Source organism: Notechis scutatus, chromosome 5 (assembly GCF_049901735.1).
Source record: "Notechis scutatus isolate UNSWTSFEM ecotype Mainland chromosome 5, rNotScu1.2, whole genome shotgun sequence".
In the NCBI taxonomy this organism is placed as follows: domain Eukaryota; kingdom Metazoa; phylum Chordata; class Lepidosauria; order Squamata; family Elapidae; genus Notechis; species Notechis scutatus.
This window is the reverse complement of record NC_142013.1, coordinates 7,545,266-7,568,900: the sequence shown is the minus strand read 5'-3', so window position 1 is coordinate 7,568,900 and position 23,635 is coordinate 7,545,266. Positions and strand designations below refer to the sequence as shown.

General features: G+C 39.8%; 1 protein-coding gene across 26 annotated transcripts in view; it reads left to right on the top strand.

Moving 5' to 3' along the window:
- The window catches only part of DLG2 (discs large MAGUK scaffold protein 2), a 1,023,659-nt gene that overhangs the window by 758,729 nt on the left and 241,295 nt on the right, over nt 1-23,635 (top strand). For all 26 annotated transcript variants that reach the window (XR_015749696.1, XM_087966067.1, XM_087966065.1 and 23 more), the window contains one exon: nt 5,162-5,212. Coding sequence is in view for 25 of the 26 variants with exons in the window: in XM_087966067.1 (XP_087822193.1) it covers nt 5,162-5,212 (51 nt within the window). In the remaining variant the exon portion in view is untranslated. The remainder of the gene's footprint in view (nt 1-5,161; nt 5,213-23,635) is intronic.

Here is a 23,635-nt window from a genome sequence, read left to right as displayed (position 1 = left end):
AGAAAATTCAAAAGAGAGGAGAAGCTATGTAGAAAATTGAAAATGCCAATAAGATGCCAATGGTATGCAAAATGCCAATGGTATGCAAAATGCCAATGGTATGCAAAATGAACATGAATCTGAATCTGTGTCTGTACCAAGAGTTTTGACCTGGGACTAAGCAACTTTCAGAAAAGAGATTTTTATGTTTTTATGTTTTGTGTTTCTGTGTATCCATGTTCTGCATGTCTTTAAAAATTAACAAAGTTTGTTAGAAAAAGAGAGAGAGGCTGAGAGTTTTGAGGAAGGATAGAGCAGATCGGGAACCACAGAGATTCCTTTGAGAAGGGCATGAGGGTGAGATTGTAAGAGCAGTTTTATCGGAGAAGAAGGAGGCAGAAGGAGGAAGATGTGTGCTGACAGAGATGGGGAAAGGATATGAACACATCTTCTGCCATTGATAATTCATACACAGTGGATGGTATATAGGCAGCCTTGGGAGAGGGGCTAGCTGCCGGCCCTCTACTGTCGAGCATCTCTGCTGGCGGAGGGCTTTGCTGCCCCCGCCGGGGCTTGACATTGTGATTTAAAATGACCAGGCTTCCCACAATTGTAACAATTACCAGATGGTTTATTACCTCTGGTGATAGCTGCAGCCATCATTTCGGAAGTGTCTAAAGAGGCTTTACTGAGGGGTTTTTCAAGAGAGCCCCTCTTTAAAAAGGAAAAAATTTCGTTTGGTTGATTCTCTTAGTTCCTCAATGTGCAATTTCTGGTCCCGAGAGAATCCTCCACCCATACTCACGAGGGATCCACGGCGATCGCCTGCGATCGAATCAGGGATGAGGTATACCAAGGCTATGCCAGCCGATGAGTATGGATGGTCCAAAGACGTACCACCTCGCAGATGATCACGTCGGGGTCACCAGTTATGGTAGTCTCTCATGAATGAAGACACTGAGGCAGTCGTCTTGAAGCCAAATCGGGATGAGAGCCCAGGGCAAGCTCTGACACCCTCTTTTATTAGAAGCAATCTTTGTTAACGTTTGCAATTTTTTGTTAGTGTGTTGTTACAAACTCATTACATCACACAAAATACCATATGAGAATACAAAGCTGTAAAGTTTAAGTTTGCTACAATTCTGGGTAAGAAGTGGCAACATTTCGACCTTGTCCCTCGCCTCGTGTTACAAACAACTACCAGAAGGCCCGTTGTCCTTGCACGCGCGCGAGGAAACAGATAGCAATTCCCACAGGGTTGTGCTTGTGAGGCACTGGGTGGAATAGGGAAAAAAATATGGAATTCATCCAGAGATATTTGTTGTTAGGTAAAAGGTAAAATAGGGTTACACACACTTTTGGGGTTAAGTAGGAAAAGTGTCAAGTCCAGCTTGATAACACATAGTGAATGAATGAATCAATCAATTTAAATAAGATAAAGGCTTTTACAGACCCCTTATATCCTGGACATAAATAGTTTCAATTTCTACCCTCAAAACGATGCTATAGAGCACTGCACACCAGAACAACTAGACACAAGGACAGTTTTTCCCCGAATGCCATCACTCTGCTAAAAAACTAATTCCTACAGCGCTGTCAAACTATTTACTAAGACTGTATTAATATTATTCTTCTCATCCTTCTTATTACCTATCTCCTACTGCTTATGACTATAACCTTGTTGCTTGTATCTTTATAATTGATATTGTTTTATTTAGTTTCCTAGTATGATTTTGATTGCTTATTTAGTATCCTATGACTATCACTAAGTGTTGTATCTTATGATTCTTGATGAATGTATTTTTAACATACACTGAGAGATTATGCACCAAAGACAAATTCCTTGTGTGTCCAATCACACTTGGCCAATACAAGAATTCTATTCTAGAAAGAATTCTATTCTATTTCACTCAAGCTCAAATATTAGTGACTTTAATGAATTACAACTGCAGCATTTTAAAAATTTCTTCTTTTGGGGCTGCAGCCCAGTACATTCCTGTTAGTGCCTCATCTAAACTCTCTAGAAATTGTTAGGAAAAGGGATTTAAAATACAGGTAGTCCTCCATTTATGACTGCAACTGAGCCAAACATTTCTTTTTTTTTTTTTTTTAACAAATTTTATTCAGTTTTTCACATTAAAAACAAAAATCTCTTTTTAGTGGACAACATATTTCCAGGTCATCACCTTTACATACCAATATGACAGCAATTATACCTTCATATATGCATACTTAATTCTATTATTACCTTTTCCATTCCAAATTTTCAGTAAGGAGAGAAACAAACACATTAATTCTAGCCTCTTTCATTAATCTCAATCGAAACATCTTTTTGTTTCATTTCAATTATTTCAAATATAATCCTTTAATATTTATTTTAAAAATAAAGATAACCAATATGTGTTTGCCTAATAATAATAATAATAATAATAATAATAATAATAATAATAATAATAATAATAATAATAATAATAATAATAATAACAATAAGTTACCAATGTCTTTCCTTGCTTTTAATAGTCTATATTAACTTATTAATATAGTTGGTTCTTTGTCATATTCCCTTTCCATTACACATTCTTTTTATAAATTCTAGATTAATACAAATTTTAACACTAAAAAAAAAACCAAGTATAAGTTTTCCCCCTTTTACTGCTTTGAGTGTGACACCTCAATGATTAAAATATACCTTTATTTCCTCATCTTGATTCCCAATAAATCATTATTTTTAAGAAGTTACAATAATAATCATTACATCTTTTCATTTGGATTCCACAGCATATGATTTTTAATAAGAGTTATCAGTATGTATATTACCCTATTTTCTAAATATTTTTAATTGCAGAAATATTCTTATTTCCCCTTGTCACTCTGCAGAATCCCCTTTTTAATTCATCAACCATTATCTCTGAAAAAAAAATATCTTTTCAACATTTTACTATTTCCGTATTTCTTTATTTCATGCACCTGTTTCTTACTGCTTCTCCTCCCCCTCTTTTCCCCATATCTTTTCTCATTCCAGTTTATATGCCTCTCTTTCTTAATATCTTCCTTTCCCCTTTTCTGCTGGGTCTCTCTGCCTTTTCTGACTTCACAGGTATTCCCCCTTTTAATTGCCTTCTTAAATCTCAACTTTTTAACCTTCCTTCTTTCCCCACTTCTTTGTAGTATTCTTTGTGTTAATTGTCTATTTAAAATGTCTTCTCCTTGAATCGACTCCTCCTCCTCTGAAGCTCTTTCTTCTTGTTCTTCAATCGCCATTTCCATTTTTTCTAACACAGAGCAAAGTGATTCACCTCTTTCCTGTAGTAATTCTCTCATATTTTTAAGTTCCATTTTTAATTCCCGAAGAGAGATCATCATTACACACTCTTATATTTTATGATCATTAAAGTCCACAAAAAAACCACTTTTACTTTCCTTCTTTCTTCTTTCAATTTTCTAAAGTTCTCAGTTATTCCAGCCCAGGGTCTATACCAAAAATATCAATCAATCCCACAGTCAGTCTTTCCTTGCTTTTTTCTTTATTCTGGTTCTGCTTTCACTTTCTAAGATTCTTACTTTGTTTCAATATTTCTTTAATGTTATATCCACATAAGTTCATTCAGAAACAGGATGCTTTCCCTTTTGTTTGAGCTCAAGTTTTTGTCAAAAGGTGGCACTCTCCATTATACAAAGTCTTCACCTTTTCCCCCTATTTTTTTATTTAGGGTTTTTCGAACCTTAATATTCTAGCACAGTCCAGTCTCCATTTTGTAAACTTTATTATTATTATTTTTTGACAATCTTAAGTCCAGCTTTATTTTATGCCTGTTTATTCCCAAAATATTTTAGTCCAATTTAGTTAAATCTTTAGTTCCAGCTTCTTCCTTTCCCGGTTCGAAGCCTCATCTAAACCCTCTAGAAATTGTTAGGAAAAGGGATTTAAAATACAGGTAGTCCTCCATTTATGACTGCAACTGAGCCAAACATTTCTGTTGCTAAGTGAGACAGTTGTTAAGGGAAATTTTGTCCCATTTTATGAACTTCCTTGCCATGGTTGTTAAGTGAATCACTTGCAGTTGTTGAGTTAGTAATATGGTTGTTAAAGTGAGTCAGGCTTCCCCAATTAAGTTTGCTGTTTGGAAGGTCACAAAATGGGGATCCCATATGAGTCAGTTGCCAAGCATCTGAATTTTGATCATGTGATCATTAGGGGTGTGTCACGCCCATGTCAGAATCTGACTCGGAGGGGGAGGCCGAACAGGTGATAGGGAATGGGAGTGGTGGCTCCGTTGGCTGTGGAAGAAACTGGGGAAGGGCAAAGTCCGGCTGGCCAGAGCAGGGGAGAGGTAGAACAAGGGAGAGGGAGTTCAGAGGAAGGCCCACCCCCTCTTCATCCTAGGGCACGCAGGGAGGAACGGAGAAGGGAGCAACGTGGGTTGCATGGCTTACGGGGGAGGAAAGGGCCTGATTCCCTTCATTAGCTGCAGCTGGGAACACAGTGTATAAAAAAAGGCAAGCTGCACGTAGCAAGCTGTTGGGAGCAAATGTGACTTTATCTTGTATCGTCATGGCTTATCTGTGTTCCTGGCGTTTTCCCAACTGTGTGAGTTTTGCCGTGCTTTCAAGTCTGAAATTCCTTCTCCTGCCCTGTCAGGCTAATTACTTCAGTTTGGTTTGTTTGGATTTTAAGTTACAGTTTGTGTGTACCTTGTTTTGGACTGAATTTCCTCCACTTAAAGGCTGTTCCTGGGAGAGTTTTTCTCCAGCCGAAGGTAACTTGGACATTGGGGGCAAAGTTGGAGATAATAAAGGGACTCCATTTGCTTATCTGACTGTATTGCCTTTGTGCTACGCCCCGAGTCATCACAGGATCCTACAATGGTTGTAAATGTGAATAATGATCATAAGTCACTTTTTAGAGTAACTTCAAATGGTCATTAAACGAGGAGTGCTTGTACCATTTTTGGACAGATCAGTTCTCATGGAGAGAGTTTTCCTGTCACGTAACTGCAAAATCAGCTATTCCCTGGATAAAATGTTACACTGATTTGAATGAGAAAGTGGTACTGACCTTATTTTTTTTAATTTAAAAATATATATATATCATGCAATGCTTAATCACACATGAAACAACGTTAACCCTCCAGAAAACATGTTTCCCACAGGTATTAATAGATTTTCTTTATATCATTTTTAGGTCAACGGCACAGAGATTGAATATGAATTTGAAGAAATTACATTGGAAAGGGTAAGTTAATTATTTCTCACCCTGGAGAGACATTGTTACAAACACAAACAAAGCAGCGTGTTGGGAAGAACCACTCTTTATTTTCCATTTAAGTCACTTGAGTGGAAGTCACATTATTTAGCTGTGAGAAATGCCTATCAATGCGGATTTATTACAGGTTTGAAATCTCAAAACCACTGCCTGCTTTCCGTTGAAGACATAAACTGGACATAATCTGTTTCAAGTTCTCCCCTCAGGATGCTGCTATAAGGCATTGCACGCCAAAAGTACTAGATAGTTTTTTCCCTCATGCCATCACTCTGCTAAACACCTAATACTCACAACACAGGCTTAGGCCTAAAGATAGTTTATTTATATTTTACCAATAGGGCTGTATTGCTATTATCCTTCTCATCTTTCCTATTGCCTATTCCTATTGGTATCTTAGGATTGATCACTTTGTTGTGTGTACCTTATGATTTGTGATTGTATCTTACGATTTATTATTTATCACGTTGTTAAACGTCTGTAGAGATTCTCAGTCATCCAGGTCATGGTTGTCCGAAAGGTGCTTTTTCAGGAGGCAACTGGTCTTTCTGGTTTTTCTTTGAAGACGTTTCACTTCTCATCCAAGAAGCTTCTTCAGCTTCTTCCATTCCCCACCATCCTATCAGAGCTGAAGAAGCTTCTTGGATGAGAAGTGAAACATTTTCAAAAGAAAAAACAAGAAAGTCCAGTTACCTCCTGAAAAAGCACCTTTGGGATTATCACATTGTTGTTTGTATGTACATTGAGATCTTATGCACCGGAAGCAAATTCCTTGTGTGTCTAATCACATAGGCCAAAAAAGAACTTTTCTATTCTATTCTATTCTATTCTATTCTATTCTATTCTATTCTATTCTATTCTATTCTATTCTATTCTATTCTATTCTATTCTATTCTATTCTATTCTATTCTAATTCTTACTCTTACTCTTACTCTTATTCTATTATTCTAATTCTAATTCTAATTCTATTCTATTCTATTCTATTCTATTCTATTCTATTCTATTCTATTCTATTCTATTCTATTCTATTCTATTCTATTCTATTGAATACTTGTAGCTCAGGCTCTATCTGTGTACCCTTGGTGCTCTCTGTGCAACCCATTCTCTTCTTTAGCTTCTATCTCAACTGGGCCACAAATTTATTCTACTCTACTCTACTCTACTCTACTCTACTCTACTCTACTCTACTCTACTCTACATTGATCTTCAGTGTTAGAAGATTTTGCAATGAAATTCTCTGTTTGGCATTTCTGTATAGTAGACAGGTAGTCCTTGACTTATGACTGCAATGGGAACCAGAATTTCCCTTGCTAAGCAAGGTGGTTGTTACGAGAGTCGTGCCCAATGTTGTAACTGTTTTGCCACGCTTGTTAAGGTAATCACTGCAGTCATTAAGTCAACTACATAGTCGTTAAGCAAATCTGGTTTCCCTCATTGTGCTGGGAAAGAGCGTGTGCGTATACACACACACACAGACACACACACACACACACACACACACACACACACACACACATATATATCTTTTTGTTGATTATTCCCTTAGTTATAAATTCCTCTAGAGTGGGGCTAACACAGAATTATATTCCCATTACAGTGAAAATGATTGAACAAGATTTAGCCAGATCCATCACAAAGAATAATGGGAAATGGCAGAGGATATTTCTATTCCCTGAGTTATCAGGCATTTTTAATCATCCTTCCTTAATTAGAGTATCAAAAGGTCATTGAACATGAGCCTCTCAAGATAATATTTTGGAACAGCAGATTGTTTTGAAGGGCTGCATCCAGTGATTCATTTATACTGAACGCAGGCCCAACGCCATTCGTGCGCATCATTGCGGCTTGATAATGCGCAGATAATGGATTAGCCTTTGCATTAACTTGCAAATGATAGAAAATGAGTGTTTGCTTGCACACTCCGCAAAAACCATACAGCTGAAAAACAAGCATAGGAGAGAAAATATCTCCTGCATAGTCTGGAGATGTGGTCACACACAACCATCTCTGTGAGTCACTGGCAGTAAAAAAAAAAAAAAAAAAAATCAATTATCTCTATTACCAAAGGAAGAGGGGAGGGTGGTGGAAATTTTCTGTTTTTCTCATGGACCTGTCAGAAGGATAATTAGGGGTTCCAACTCAGGGGTGGGGTTGCACGAGAATAAACAGAAATGAGATCCTGATAGCTGTGAGGCGAGAAGAAATCCTTATTCCTAAAAGCAAGGCCTTTAGGGGCAGCCACAGAGAAACAGGGTAAAGCAACACAGTGAAAAACAAGATCGTCCTTGACTTAATGACCACAATTGAGCCCCAAATATATGTGGTTCAGCAAGGTATTTGTTAACTGAGTTTTGCTCCATTTTACAGCTTGCCTTGCCGCGGTTGCTAAGCGAATCCCTGTCGTCGTTAAATTAGTAACGCGATTGTTGAGTGACTCTGGCTTCCCCCATTGATTTAGCTAGACAGAAGGTCACAAAAGGGGATCGTGTGATCCTTGGGCACTGCAACCGTCGTAAGTGTGAGTCGGTTTGTCAGACAACGGGACGTAAATCCCATGGCCGTGGCGATTCATAAGTGTGAAAAGTGGTCCTGTCACTTTTTTTGTTTGTGCAGTTATAACTTCCAAAGGTCACTAAATGAAGTGTTGTAAGTCGAGGACTACCCCTCCCCCAGGCCCCGTTTTGGGCCTAAAAAGCCTCCCTGGAGCCTTAGGAGAGACAAAACTGGGCATGGGGGGTGTTCTGCACCCCTGACCCCCTGCTCCCTGTTTTGGGCCTAGGAAACCTCCCTGTACTTACCTGATAGCTAGAACCAGGTACGTGGGGACTCCTGGGCGTGGTGGGGCGGGGCCAGCTGGTCTTCGGAACTACCGACTCGGCGAACTGGATGTAAAATTAACAGCCAGATTGCCCAAACCATTCCGAACCGGATGAATACCACCCCTGGAATTAGGTCTGGATAACTTATTTGAGGTTTTGAGGAAGTTTGAGCAAAAGAATTTCCCCGTTTGTTATTTTTTACTTGATTAATTTACTTTCAGCTTTTCTGTCAATTATCCAGCAGAGACGCTGATTCTCAGTCCATTGTGGATTCTGTTCATGTTTTAAGGGAAGATGGAAACAGTATAAAGCAGTGGTGGATAACCTTTTTGGACTCCTGTGCCAAAAATTGTGTGCGCATGCTCATGCTCACGTGCCAGCACCCAGAAGGCAATGTGCGCCCCCTATGTCCCCTATGCATGCGTGCACAATCCCCACCCCACCCCCGCCATCCCCTTACCTGCATTGTGCCTCACAGCAGATTTTCGGCCAGGCTTTTCAGGCTGAAAACTAGGTCCGTTTTGTCACTTCTGGTAAAACAGGAAGTGACAAAACGGGCCTAGTTTTCATCCTGAAAAGCCTGCAGAAGCCTTCCTCAAACCTCTGGGAGTCCGGAAAAGGCCTCAAACCAGCAGAAAATCAGCTGTGAGGTGCGTGCATGCTCAGTGAGGTAAGTTTGCTTGCAGCTCACGTGCCGGCACAAATGGTTCTGCGTGCCACCTGTGGCACACGTGCCATAGGTTCGCCATCACGGGTATAAAAGATATTTTGATATAAAATTTCTCACAGACCCTTTATGTGAAATATGCTACAAAATACACTCATGCTGCCCTACAAAACCAGGGGCAATCCTTAGGCCGGACATGAAGCCACCTACAATTTAGGAGTAGCATATTACAAGCAGACACAAATGGATTTTTCTGCTAATGCTAGAAAACACGGGGTTTTTTGCACACCTCTGTAATGGCAGGAGTATATCTGTGGTTCACCAGCTTTTGCTTTTGCAATTGGACAGGTTAATTTGTCACCGTGATTCTGGGAGTCTACCAAAAAGGTAACCGTAATTCATGAGAAATTTCCTGACAGTTAGAACAATTGATCAGTGAAACAACTTGCCTCCAGAAGTTGTGGATGCTCCAACACTGGAAGTTTTTAAGAAGAATTTGGACAACCATTTGTCTGAAAGTGGTTTCCTGACTTGGACTGGAAGAGTTCCAAAGCCCCTTCCCTTCCAATGCTGTTATTCTGCTATTCTGGTGGTTTTCTTGCAGACATTTCATTACTCAACTAGGTATCTTCCTCCTTCTCCTCCTTATCATTATCATCGTCATCATCAATGCAATGATGACGATACCTAGTTGGATAATGAAATGTCTGCAAGAAAACCATCAAGCTCAGGGAGCACCAAAGACCCCACGATTCTGACTCTTTAGGGTCAGAATACATAAAGAAAACCAAGCATCTTTGAAACGGTATAGCATTTTTTCCCCATAAATATTTCTCACGTCAGGAAAAAAAAAAATACCCCTTTTCTCCTGCATGAATTTACTAAGCCCCAGTTGATTAGGATCGTGACAGAACTTTCAACAGATAGTTTTTGAAACCACCACTTAATTCTGGCATTTCAAACCTGGAGCTCAACCGATTCAGTTGTTTGCAAAGATTTAAGCCTCTGTGCTTTTCTTTTCCCCGCCTCTCTCCGAAGTTAACACTTTTATTTCTAATTCAGTAAAATAGCTGGTACCACTGAGACTTAGTGGGTTTCTCCTTGAGGCTGCTGGGATTATTTTTTTGGGCGGGGGGGAGGTGTGGAGATGGGAGAGAAAAAAACGGCAAAGAATCTCAGAGACGTAGAAATAGCCATTAGGGACCTTGGGATAATCTTCCAGGTTCAGTTTTCAACAGAGACATTATCCTTCCGCCGCCGCTGCAAACAATTATCTTCATTTTTTTTTCTCAAGCCTCATTATATTCAATTGTCTTTCTTCCAGTAAGGAAGAGAAATAAATAATTAACAGATGGTTAAGCCCATTCTTGTACATGTGCAGAAAAGGAGGAACTGCTGAACAAGCATCTCGCCAGGAGATCAATCCCCGGTTGGCTGTTGAAGGTTCTTTCATTTCAGGAACCAGATTAAGGGCCTAAGTGAGCCGAAGATACTAGACCCTGCTTCAATTTTTCCTGAAATGTTTGGATTTATTGAGGCCAAGAGAGGGTGTAATATGGAGCCTCCTTCAACTAGAGTTCAATTCCTAATGACTTCTTTGACAGTGGCTTCTCCTCCTACCTTCTTCTGGGATTCTCTTAGTCTCTTGGTCCTTTTCTCCAAAGCTCCTGAAGGCAGGAAAAGAAACAATGGATGAAAACTAATCAAGGAGAGAAGCAACCTAGAAGAAATTTCCTGACAGAACAATTAATCAGTGGAACAACTTGCCTCCAGAAGTTGTAAATGTCCCAACACTGGAAGTTTTTAAAGAAGAGATTAGATAGCCATTTGTCTGAAGTGGTGTACGGTTTCCTGCCTAAGCAGGGGGGTTGGACTAGAAGACCTCCAAGGTCCCTTCCAACTCTGTTATTCTATTCTATTCTAGTCCAAGGTCTTCAAACTTGGCAAGTTTAAGACTTGTGGACTTCAACTCCCAGAATTCCCGAGCTAACATGACTGGAGGAGGAGGAATTCTGGGAGTTGAAGTTCACAAGTCTGAAAATTGCCTGTCTATAGTCACTCCCACAGCCCCGATTTTCCAAAATCTCTTATCCAAGTACAGGTAGATCTCAACTCAACAGCCATTTATTTAATGACTGTCCAAAGTTACAACGGCACTAAAAAAAGGGAATCATGACTGTTTTTCACATTTAGGACTGTTACAGCTTCCGAATGGTCAGGTGATCAAAATTTGAACATTTGGCAATTGGTATTTATGATGGTTGCAGGATCCCGGGCGCATGTGATTATTTTTTGGGACCCCCTGACAAGCAAAGTCAATGGGGAAGCTAGATTCACTTAACAACCATGTTGCTAGTTTAACGACTGCAGTGATTCACTTAACAGCTGTGGCCAGAAAAGTCGAAAAATGGGTCAAAAGTCACTTAACAACTGTGTTGCTTAGCCAACAGAAATTTGGGGCTCAATTGTGGTTGCAAGTGAGGGGCTATTTGTACTGAGTATCTGTGCCCAGTCAAAATCTGGTAGGCACTTTGATGCTGGACACCTAAATTTATCTTCGTTGTTTTGAACATGAAGTGAAAAGCTTTTTTTTTGGTAGAGCAGAGCAGAGCAGAGCAGAACAGAACAGAACAACAGAATCAGGAATACAATCAGGAACAGAATCAGGAACAGAACAGAACAGAACCAGGAATAGAATCAGGAATGGAAGGGAAGGGAACAGAACAGAACAGAACAGAATCAGGAACAGAATCAGAAACAGAACAGAACAGAACCAGGAATAGAGTCAGGAATGGAATAAGAATAGAATAGAATAGAATAGAATAGAATAGAATAGAATAGAATAGAACAGAACAACAGAACAGAATAGAGGAATGGAATGGAATATAGAATAGAATAGAATGGAATGGAATGGAATGGAATAAGAATAGAATAGAATAGAATAGAATAGAATAGAATAGAATAGAATAGAATAGAATAGAATAGAATAGAATAGAATAGAATAGAATAGAATAGAATAGAATAGAATAGAATAGAACAGAACAACAGAACAGAATAGAGGAATGGAATGGAATATAAAATAGAATGGAATGGAATTAGAATAGAATAGAATAGAATAGAATAGAATAGAATAGAATAGAATAGAATAGAATAGAATAGAATAGAATAGAACAGAACAACAGAACAGAATAGAGGAATGGAATGGAATATAGAATAGAATGGAATGGAATGGAATGGAATGGAATAAGAATAGAATAGAATAGAATAGAATAGAATAGAATAGAATAGAATAGAATAGAATAGAATAGAATAGAATAGAATAAACAGAGTTGGAAAGGACCTTGGAGGTCTTCTAGTCCAACCTCCTGCTTAGACAGGAAACCCTATATCATTTCAGACAAATTGGTTGTCCAAAAAATCTTTTGCTGTTGGAGCACTGATAACTTCTGGAATCAAGTTGTTCCACTGATTAATTGTTCTGTTAGGAATTTTTTTCTTAATTCTAAGTTGCTTCTCTTCTTGATGAGTTTCCACCATTGCTTCTTGTCCTGCCCTCAGGTGCTTTGGAGAGTAGCTTGACTCCCTCTTCTTTGTGGCAGCCCCTGAGATATTGGAAGACTGTTATCCTATCACCTCTACTCCTTCTTTTCATCAAACTAGGCATAACCCAATTCCAGCAAACGTTCTTTATATGGCAACCTTTATATGGCAAATATTTTTTAGCAGTGGTTTAATAAAGCAACGAGGCTAGCTGTTGTTTAATTTCTCTCCAGGCGGCTCTAAAAGCCGGCAGCTTCCGCCACAATATTTGTCCTACAAAAATTGCTTTCGATTGATTGCTCGCCCTATTTTCTCCATCTTGCGTGCCCACTTGTAATTTCATCGTTGCAAGGGTACGGCTGACGCCTCCCTTAAGCATTTTATAATGTAATTAGGGTAGCCTCACTCATGAGCGACACAGCGCAGGAAGAATACTTAAACGATTAATCTGCGGGAAGAAAATCGGTTCGTTGATATTTGCAGCACAATCGATCCGAAAGGCACGTTTTCAGCATCAAAACTGGTCACTGCCCGAAGGAATTTGACATCGGAGAATAATAGGTTGGTGGAAAGAGGTGGATGTAATTAGGTTCAGTTAAGAGTGAGGTCCAGAATACTCAATCGAGAAAAAAAAAATGAAAAGGAGGCCAGTGAAAATGACCAGAGGCACCAGAGCCTAAGAAGAGAAAATAGAAGAGTGCTTAGCTGAACAACAGAACAGGATCGGGAGGGGGGACGACAGATTACACAGATAATCCTTGATTTATGGCCACACGGGAGCCCAAAATTTATTTCAAAAAATTGTCAGTTAAGAGTGTATTGGCCTTAAAGTGCTTCGTTAGACTGACTTCTCAGTTTTCAAGTGCAGAGTTGCAGAAAATCCCAGGAATTTCTCCAGAAGTTATGGGTGCTCCACAGAGGTGGTATTCAGCAGGTTCTGACCAGTTCTGGAGAACCAGTAGCAGAAATTTTGGGTAGTTCAGAGAACCAGCAAATCCCACCTCTGACTGGCCCCGCCCTAGCTATTCTCTGCCTCCCGAGTCCCAGCTGATTGGCTGGGTCTTCTTTTGTTGCCCTACACAGGAGAACAGAGCTGGAAAGCAGGTTAGTGGGATTGGGAGGGAATGGGGATGTTGCAGTATCCTTCCTCTGCCACGCCCACCAAGCCATACCCATCAAGCCACACTCACAGAACCAGTAGTAAAAAAATTTGAATCCCACCATTGGTACTCTGTCACTGAAGGCTTTCAAAAAGAGACTGGACAGCCATTTGTCTGAAATGGTATAGGATCTTCTGCTCAAGTAGAGGGGGTTGCACTAGAATAGGGGTCGCCAACCTGTTGGACCTCAGGGACCACCAAGTTCATGATTTTAAATCCCGCAGACCAGGGACCCTGGGAAAATCCCCCCAAAAAACTCTGCAGGAAAATTCCCCACCCTGTTTTCCTACCGATCAATCATTCTTTATTTGGGATCGCAGGATACCATCTCCAGCTCTGTTCTCAGCGGGAGAGAGAGAAGAGAGAGAGAGAGACTTTTGGCTTCATGCAAGGAAAGCAGCAGAAGTCTTTCTTTGTCTCCCCCAAACTCCACCAGAAATGAGTCTTTGTGAGACTTCTCGTGCCGGCGCAGCCTCTTGGAGCAGGAGGCCTTGCAGGGTCCCAAAGACTCATTTCTGGCAGAGTTTGGGGGAGAGAAAGAAAGACTTTTGCTGCTTTCCTTGAGTGCAGCCAAAAGCAGAAGAAGAAAGAAGCGGAAAGAAGCAGCCCAGTGACCAGGCCAGGCACGTGGGACGAGTGGGGCCAGTTCCCCCCCTCCACCCTTTCCCCCCTCCCCTCACTACCTCGTGTTGTTTGCAATGCAAGCCTTGTGTTCCCGCGGGCAATGTGGGGGGCGCAGCCTTGTGTTCCTGTGCAGCCTGTATTAATTGCTTTGGGGGTGACATTTCTCTGTGGACCACCAAAATTTTCTCATGGACCACCAATGGTCCCTGGCCCACTGGTTGGCGACTACTGCACTAGAAGACCTCCGAGGTCATTTCCAACTCTATTATTATCTGTTCCAAATGCTTGACACGCCTGGATGTCATCTAATTTACTATTAATGCTGCCATCATTTGGAGTCTGTATGCCCGAGCATGCAGACACAATATCAAGCTAAGCCGTCGAAGCATGTGTACACATGACCTTATTAATGTAATCTCAGAACCAATCACCATTAAAAGGTCATGCTGTAGCTGGCCAGTTGACCTTTAGCTACCAAATTCATTTAAGACTTCTCCCTGAAAATGGACTAATTGTTGTGAAGTGAATGCATTACAAAGGCACTTATTTTGCATAACTTGGTGCTCATGCATACATTATTTTCCCCCAGCCCCAGACAGTGAGTATGAACTACTAATCAAATAAATTGAAGCCTTATCACATAAACGTTGAACTAAGCTGGCAGTCATTGTTTTTAGCTCAAAAGCTGCATGCTGTCCCCGTCCCCCCCCCCTTTTTTTTCAATATACAAATATTTTTATTGTTTTGTGTCACAAATTCCATTTCTATATTGAACAATGTGTTTTCTAGGTGTCCAAAGTGTTAAAATATAAACATCATCATAATCATTATAATCAGGGGTGGGCTTCAAAAATTTTACTAAATGGTTCTCTGCCCGGTTGCTGGGTGGGCGTGGCCATGGTGGGCGTGGCCTAGTCGGCCTCCTGCACCACAGTGAGGAGGGGCATTTTTGCCCTCCGGAGACTCCAAAGGCTTTTCTGAGCCTCCGGGAGGGCAAAAACGGCTTTTCCCGGGCTCCGGAGGCTCTCTGGAAGCAGGGAACGGGACCATTTCCAGCCTTCCCGAACTTCTGGGAGGCCTGTTTTTCACCCTCTCCATGCCTCCCTGTGTGCCCTACACTTACCTGCATCCAAAATGGGCCGCGTCGGGACTACTGGAGGGGCGGGGTGGGTGGGGTAGGGCGGGGCCAGCCAAGAATGGGATTTGGGGGTTCTCTGAATTGCACAGAATCTTAGCTAGAGGATCTCCCAAACCCCTGCGAACCCCCAGCAGCCCAGCCCTGATTATAATCATGTACATGCAAACATATATCAGATAATATCAATGGCAGGGGTGGGATTCTACCAGTTCGCACCTATTCGCTAGGACCGGTTGTTAACATTCGAAGCAGTTTGGAGAACCGGTTGTTAGAAGAAATTACTGGCCTAATCCTGTAAGGAAGGCAGGAAGGAAACATTCTGGTGTTGCTTACAGAAACTACCTCTCCGTTAACCCTTATTACGTTCTTGGCAGGACTAGACTTCCTGTCTCTAGAACTTCTCTGGAGTTTTTTTCCCCTCCTTTGCTGGTACTTTGCTTGTGTGGAGTGACCATTCAAAGTTACAATGGCACTGAAAAAAGTGACTTATGACCATTTTTCACTCTTACAACTGTTGCAGCATCCCCACAGTCACGAGAGGCCAGGCGAGGAGATGCGTGTCTCGATGTGAGTGATATTGAGTTGTCCACACCCAGCCAATAACATGGCCATGTCCACCAAGTCACATGACCACCAAGCCACACCCACCAACTAAGCCACACGCACAGAACTGGTTGTTAAAAAATTTGAATCCCACCCCTGATCAATGGTTAATGGAAAGAATACTATCTTCCATTTTTTAAATGTTTTTTTAATATTCAAAATGGCCAGATTGCAGGTGTGAGGGGGGAAAGAAATGCTTTCTAACATTTTTTTTGCAAAAGGCATGCATACACAGCTGCCTTAGAAAGAAATAAAATAGGTGATCTTTATTTTTCAAGCTGATGTGTGCCCTGCCCCTGCCATTCATTTGAAAGAAAACAAAATGCCTTCAGGGAACCATCTCTTGCAATCTCTTTATTGATAGAGAAAGTAAAGAAGTAAAATTAGGCTCAGGCACCATGCATCCTCAAAGCTATACTTTTGAAACTGTAGTAAAAAATAAATAAACTATGGCTTGTTTTCAAATCACATTAATAGATAGACTCAATTGGTGGGGTCGGGCTCTGCTTCCTTTCCCCAGGCAGTTAAAATGCCATTAATGCAAAGATTATTCAGCTATTAATTTCTCTTTTTCCCCTTGCACAGCTTCCAATAATTACTGAGCGATGTGTAAATGCTTTAAATCCCTTCAAGAGTTCAGCTGCATGGCTTTGAAATCAAAACGGTTTCTAATTTAGGCAACCACCAATTTCAAATTTTACCTTCAAAGCACCTAAATTCGGCCATTTTTAGCAAAATACACTGATTGGTTCCCTTCTCCAGCTGCTAAAGTCTTAACCCGGGTTGATTTATAAACTAGATTGCGTGAAAACTTGATGGGATTCCATGAAAATCTAAGACAGTATTTCCCAGCCATACAACTTCCAGAAGTCCAGATGGACTTCAATCCCCAGAATTCCCCGGCCAGCAAGGCCATTCCTGCAAATCCTGGCAATCAAACTCATTCATTAGAAGCTGATGAGGTTGGAAAACACTGGTACCAAGGGAAAACAGAAAAGATTCACTTGAATTCTGCCAGGTTTCTATCCCAAAGGTGCTTTCTCAAGAGGACTTTCTAGTTTTTCTTTTAAGATGTTTCTCTTCCCATCCAAGAAGCTTCTTCAGCTCTGTCTGGATGGTGCGGAATGGAAGGATTGATATTCTTTGCAGATAGCTGGTCATTTGCATCCTTTTTAGAGAGTTGTTGAGGCCACTTGGAGGTTTGTCTGTGACCTCAGGGCTCCCTGAGTAGCGCAAACGGGTGTGGAGCCTTCCTGGAATTGCTGAAAGGACTGTGTTGCAAACCCTGAGGGTGTAAACAAGTGGAGGTTTTTAAGAAGAGGCTGGACATCCACTTGTCTGGAATGGTACCTGAGCAGGGGCTGGACTAGAAGACCTCCAAGGTCCCTTTCTTTTATTCTATTCTGAATGAAGCCGCACTTTAGTTCCTGCCATCTGTTTTACGCAGTTTCAGAATACTTTCACCCAATTCTTTACAAAACAGCAAAATGAATTCTTGGCTCTATGACCTCTGCCTCTAATTGGAAGTGATCCCCCCCCCCCCAAATGCAATTCTCACAGTCTCTTTAATAAGATGAATGGGAGAGTAAAGGAGGAAGGTTGGGATCACAACATTTCTAGAGGCTGAATTATTTCCCAGTTTGAACAATCTACAGTGAAGTGTACTGAGGTTTTTAACTGCCTCAGGCCAGGTGGTCGAACCTGTTTGCTGATAACAGAGTCTCTTGCAGCTTGCTCGTTGACATAACTGTCTCCTAAATCTTTATCAGCCTAGGAACTGACTGTTATAATTATTTTAGGCCTTGCAGGGTGTTATCAGAACTGGTTGCAGAATTTTATTGGGTCAATAGAAGTTATTTCCCTTGGTGCTTGAAGGACCACAGGGAAGAATCGGTGGTCTTTGAGAATGCAGGGCCTAAAAGTTTTTCTCAACCTTATGAAATTTAAGGCAAATGGACTTCAACTTCTAATGTGCCTAAACCATTCATTATCCATGCTTGATTCTGCACAGTTTCAAGACCGTCTTCAGCCAAATTGTCTTCTTCCAAATATTAACAGAAAACCTACATATGCTCCATGATCTTTGCTTCCATCTCTTTGTAGGTTACAGGTCTTACTTCATTCAGAGCCTTTGTTTTCCTGACTTTGTTCTTTCAAGATTCAGGCTATTCTGCCTTAGTTATGTGTCCCTCTTTCCATTTTTTTTTGTACTTGTCCTTTTTATCTTTCAGTTTATCAGAGAGTTCTTTGTGTAACCATGCTGATTTCTTCTGAGATATTTTTGTTTTTGTTTTTCGGTGGTATTGTACTAGACTGGGCTTTTATGATCATATTTTTCAGAGTTTTCCAGAGCTTCTTGAGTTGTTTTCTCCTTTAAGATTTTCATTTATGGAATTCTTCCCAGGGTCTCTCTGAGTTGACTACAATCAATTCTTTTGGTAGTAGTTTTCAACTTACGACTATTTGTTCAGTGATTGTTTGAAATTATAGCAGCGCTGAATGAAGACTTATGAGCCCCGACGTTAGAGCTGTCACAATGCCTCTGCAGTCATGTGATCAAAATTTGGGTGGTTGGCATCCCACCCACATTTATAATCACAGGGTTACCAATAAAGGAGAATATTTGTAGCTCTGGATTGAAATGAGGGGCCTTGCTTGGCTGCTTTCTTGCAAATGTTTCATTACCCAAACTAGATAACATTTTCAACTGGAGGTTGCTAGACCAATACTTGAATTCAGCTCTGCTGTCTGGAATCCGCACTGTATATCAGACATAAATACAATTGAGCGAGTCCAGAAGTATTTTACCAGAAGAGTACTACATTCCTCTGTTTGCAACAGAATATCCTACACCAGACTTGAGATTCTAGGCTTAGACAACCTTGAACTACGCCGGCTAAGATTGGACTTAAGCATAGTACATAAAATCATATGTTACAATGTCTTACCAGTTAATGAATATTTCAGCTTTAACCGCAACAACACAAGAGCACACAACAGATATAAACTCAATGTAAACCACTCCAAACTTGATTGCAGGAAGTACAATTTCAGCAACAGAGTGGTTAATGTCTGGAACTCATTACCTGATTCTGTTGTCACCTGCTCAAACCCCCACTCCTTTACCTTCAAACTAACCTCTATTGACCTCACCCCGTTCCTAAGAGGTCTGTAAGGGACGCGCATAAGTGCACCATCGTGCCTACCGTCCCTGTCCTATTGTCCCCAATTATTAGTTCCTATTTCTTATATTTAAACTTATGTTTATTCTTATTTCTATTGTATTGTAAGCTTTTGACAAAATAAATGAATGAATGAATGAATGAATGAATGAATGAAATCAAAGAGGTGATGACATGTTCCCAGGACATTGTATCCAACCTAAATACGAATAAGTTGCCAAGCATCTGAATTTTGATCACAGGCCCATGAGGATGCTGCAACGGTCGTTAAGTGTGAAAAAGGGTCATAAGTCACTTTTTTCAGCGCTGTGGTAACTTCGAATGGTCACTAAGCAAACTGTTGTAAGTTGTAGATGACCTATATAATCTTTTCATGGCTAAAAATCGCACCTAACATTTTCTCAAAGCAAGGTAAGTAAAAAAATAAGTAACAAAATAACAAAGTAAGCACTACTAACTCATGAGTAGAAAAACAACCCCTTTCTATGTTAGGATATTTGGAGAGGATGGAAGTTTTCTTTCTTTTTCCAACTACGTTAAGCTGCTCTTTAGATTTATATTCATGTTGAGAGACTTTGAAAAAGTTCAGAGAAGAGCAACCAAGATGATCAAAGGCCTGGAGATTAAAACATATAAAGAACAGCTGCAGGATTTGGGTTTGGCTAATCTACAGAAAAGAATTAGGGGAGACATGATAGCAGTATTCCAGTATTTGAGGGGCTGCCACAAAGAGGAGGGGGTCAACTTATTTTCCAAAGCACCAGAAGGCAAGACTAGAAGCAATGGATGGAAACTAATCAAGGAGATAAGCACCCTAGAATTAAGGAGAAACTCCCTAACAGTGAGGACAATTAACCAGTGGAACAATTTGCCACCAGAAGTTGTATTCTATTCTATTCTATTCTATTCTATTCTATTCTATTCTATTCTATTCTATTCTATTCTATTCTATTCTATTCTATTCTATTCCTATTTCTATTTCTATTCTATTTCTATTCTATTCCTGATTCTCTTCTGTTGTGTTCTGTTCTGTTCTCTTCCTGATTCTCTTCTCTTCTCTTCTCTTCTCTTCTCTTCTCTTCTCTTCTCTTCTCTTCTCTTCTTTTCTCTTCTATATTATTCTATTCCTGATTCCATTCTCAGTTTCTATTCTATTCTATTCTATTCTATTCTATTCTATTCTATTCTATTCTATTCTATTCTATTCTATTCTGTTTCCTATTCTGTTCTATTCTATTCTATTCTATTCTATTCTATTCTATTCTATTCTATTCTATTCTATTCTATTTCCTATTCTATTCTATCGTATCGTATCCTATCCTATTCTATTCTATTTCCTATTCTATTCATGGAAGGCCGTAAGGCCAAAATACAAAAGTCAAAGAATTTGAGGAAGGAAGAATTGAAATTTGGGATCCCGCCTTGTCTGACGTCCGTTGCTTATTTTATTCAAGAACTCACAATTTCATCATTTTTTTCTTTTTTCTTTTTCTTTTGGAGCTTAAGCTTGGAACAGAATTTTATAAAGGAGCCGTACTCAACAGCTCCTATTCACCTTAGCAAAATCTACGGGCAGAAAGTCCGGTGAAGAACTTATTTTATCAATTCACCCCCATCCTCCCTTCTCCTTCGCCTCTCCTGCACCAGGTCCCATCCTTGCTGGCTGTCTCTCTCTCTTTTTTTTTTTTTTTGGATTTCAGTTGAGTAATTGATTTGGGAGAAGTTGTGTGCCAATCAAGGCAACAGCTTGCTAAGCAGAAACGTTAGAGGCCCGAGCTGCCATCAGTTTGATCAATTAGGTTTAGTCAGAGATGGAAGAAAGCGTTCCCGCTGTGATGGAATAGAAGGATTGCTTTTGTGTCTGTCAGCAACTAAAAGCCACTGGAAAGGGAGGAGGGAAATGCACAGGGCAAGCACTGGAATCAGCCTTGCTCGAACATCTCATGAAGAAAGTGTGCACAGGAGGTCAGTTCAAAGGTCCATGCCGGTAGATGGCTTGCTTCTGACTCATCCGGCTGCTTCAGAAGATTTTCACTGAACAAACTTTGCTTGTCAAAACTCTTAATGGCAAATAGAATTGCCTTTGCACAAAACTGGAAGGGAGTGAAGAGATACCTACAGATGAGAATGTGATTAGGAAAATACTGTATAAAAATGTGTGGGAATGAATAGATTAATGCTGGCAATGAAGGAAAAAGAGCAAACTGAATATTATATGGTATGGGATCTATTTTACCAATGGTTAAATAATAAAAATGGAAGTTAGAAATAGGGAAACAAAATAAAGAAGATCTGCTAAAAGAGATAAGTAAAAATTATGACCAGTATGTTGAATATTATTATGTTAATACTGTAGAATTAATATGGAAAATATTATTATGTTCAAGATTGCAGAATCAATATTAATTTGACAGAGGATGTTGTAATTTTGATTGTTGCTTAACAAAGATATTTGTACCCAGACCACACACTGTTCAACTGAAGGTGGAATGATTATATTAAAAATAAGTGCTATTGCGCTCTCTCCCTCCCTCCCTCCCTCCCTCTCTCTCTCTCTCTCTCTATCTCTATCTATCTATCTATCTATCTATCTATCTATCTATCTATCTATCTATCTATCTATCTATCTATCTATCTCTATCTCTGTATCTCTATCTCTATATATCATCTATCTATCTTTCATCTATCTATCTAGCTCTCATCTATCTATCTTTCATCTATCTATCTATCATCTATCATCTATCATCTATCTATCTGTATCTCTCTGTCTCTGTCTCTCTCTCACTATCTAGCTATCTCTATTTTTGTGTCTCTATCTATCTATCTATCTATCTATCTATCTATCTATCTATCTATCTATCTATCTATCTATCTATCTATCTATCTATCATGTATCTCTCTGTCTATCATCCATCTATCTATCTATCTATCTATCTATCTATCTATCTATCTATCTATCTATCTATCTATCATGTATCTATCTATCTATCTATCTATCTATCTATCTATCTATCTATCTATCTATCTATCTATCTCTATCTCTGTATCTCTATCTCTATATATCATCTATCTATCTTTCATCTATCTATCTATCATCTATCTATCTATCTTTCATCTATCTATCTATCTATCTATCTATCTATCTATCTATCTATCTATCATCTATCTATCTGTATCTGTCTCTGTCTCTGTCTCTCTCTCACTATCTAGCTATCTCTATTTTTGTGTCTCTGTGTCTATATCTATCTATCTATCTATCTATCTATCTATCTATCTATCTATCTATCTATCTATCTATCATGTATCTATCTATCATCTATCTATCTATCTATCTATCTATCTATCTATCTATCTATCTATCTATCTATCCATCCATCCATCATCCATCCATCTATCTATCTATCTATCTATCTATCTATCTATCTATCTATCTATCTATCTATCTATCTATCTATCCCTATCTATCTATGAGCTGTGGTGGCGTAGTGGTTAGAATGCAGTATTGCAAACTACCTCTGCCCACTGCCAGGAGTTCGATCCTGACCAGCTCAGCCTTCCATCCCTCTGAGGTCAATAAAATGATGACCCAGATTGTTGGGGGCAGGAGCCTGATTCTGTAAACTGCTTAGAGAGGGACTGTAAAGCACTATGAAGCTGTATACAGGTAATCCTCAATTTACAACAATTCCTTTAGTGACCATTCAAAGTTACAACGGCACTGAAAAAAAAGTAAGCTATGACCATTTTTCACACTTACAACCATTGCATTGTCCCTGTGGTTACAATTCAGATGCCTGGCAAGGGGTTTTGTGACCTTTTGACAAGCAAAGTCAATGGGGAATCCAGATTCACTTAACAACCATATTACAAACTTAACAAGAAAAGTCCTAAAATGGGACAACACATGTTTCACTTTACAACATAAATGTTGGGCTCAGTTGTGGTTGTAATTGTTAATACTACTTTATAATGCCTTGATAAGGCCACAATTGGAATACTGCATTCAGATTTGGTCGCCATGATGTAAAAAAAGATTCTGAGACTCCAGAAAGAGTGCAGAGAAGAGCAACAACGATTATTAGGGGACTGGAGGATAAAACATATGAAGAACGGTTGCAGGAACTGGGCATGTCTGATGAAAAAAAGGACTAGGGGACACATGATAGCAGTCTTCCAATATCTCAGGGGGTGCCACAAAGAAGAGGGAGTCAAGCTAGTCTCCAAAGCACCAGAAGGCAAGACAAGAAGCAATGGGTGGAAACTAATCAAGGAGAGAAACAACTTAGAACTAAGATAAATTTCCTGACAGTTAGAACTATTTATCAGTGGAACAGCTTGCCACCAGAAGTTGTGCATGCTCCAACACTGGAAGTTTTTAAAAAGAAGTTGGATAACCATTTGTCTGAAGTGGTGTAGGGTTTCCAGCCTAAGTAGGGGGTTGGACTAGAAGACCTCTAAAGTCCCTTCCAACTTTGTTATTCTATTCTATTCTATTCTATTCTATTCTATTCTATTCTATTCTATTCTATCCTATTCTATCCTATCCTATTCTGTTCTATTCTATTCTATTCCTCGAGGACTACCTGTATGAGTCGAAGTGTTACAGCTATTGCTATTCTACCTTTGCCGAGTAACCTTTTGAAATACTATAGGTCCCTGCATG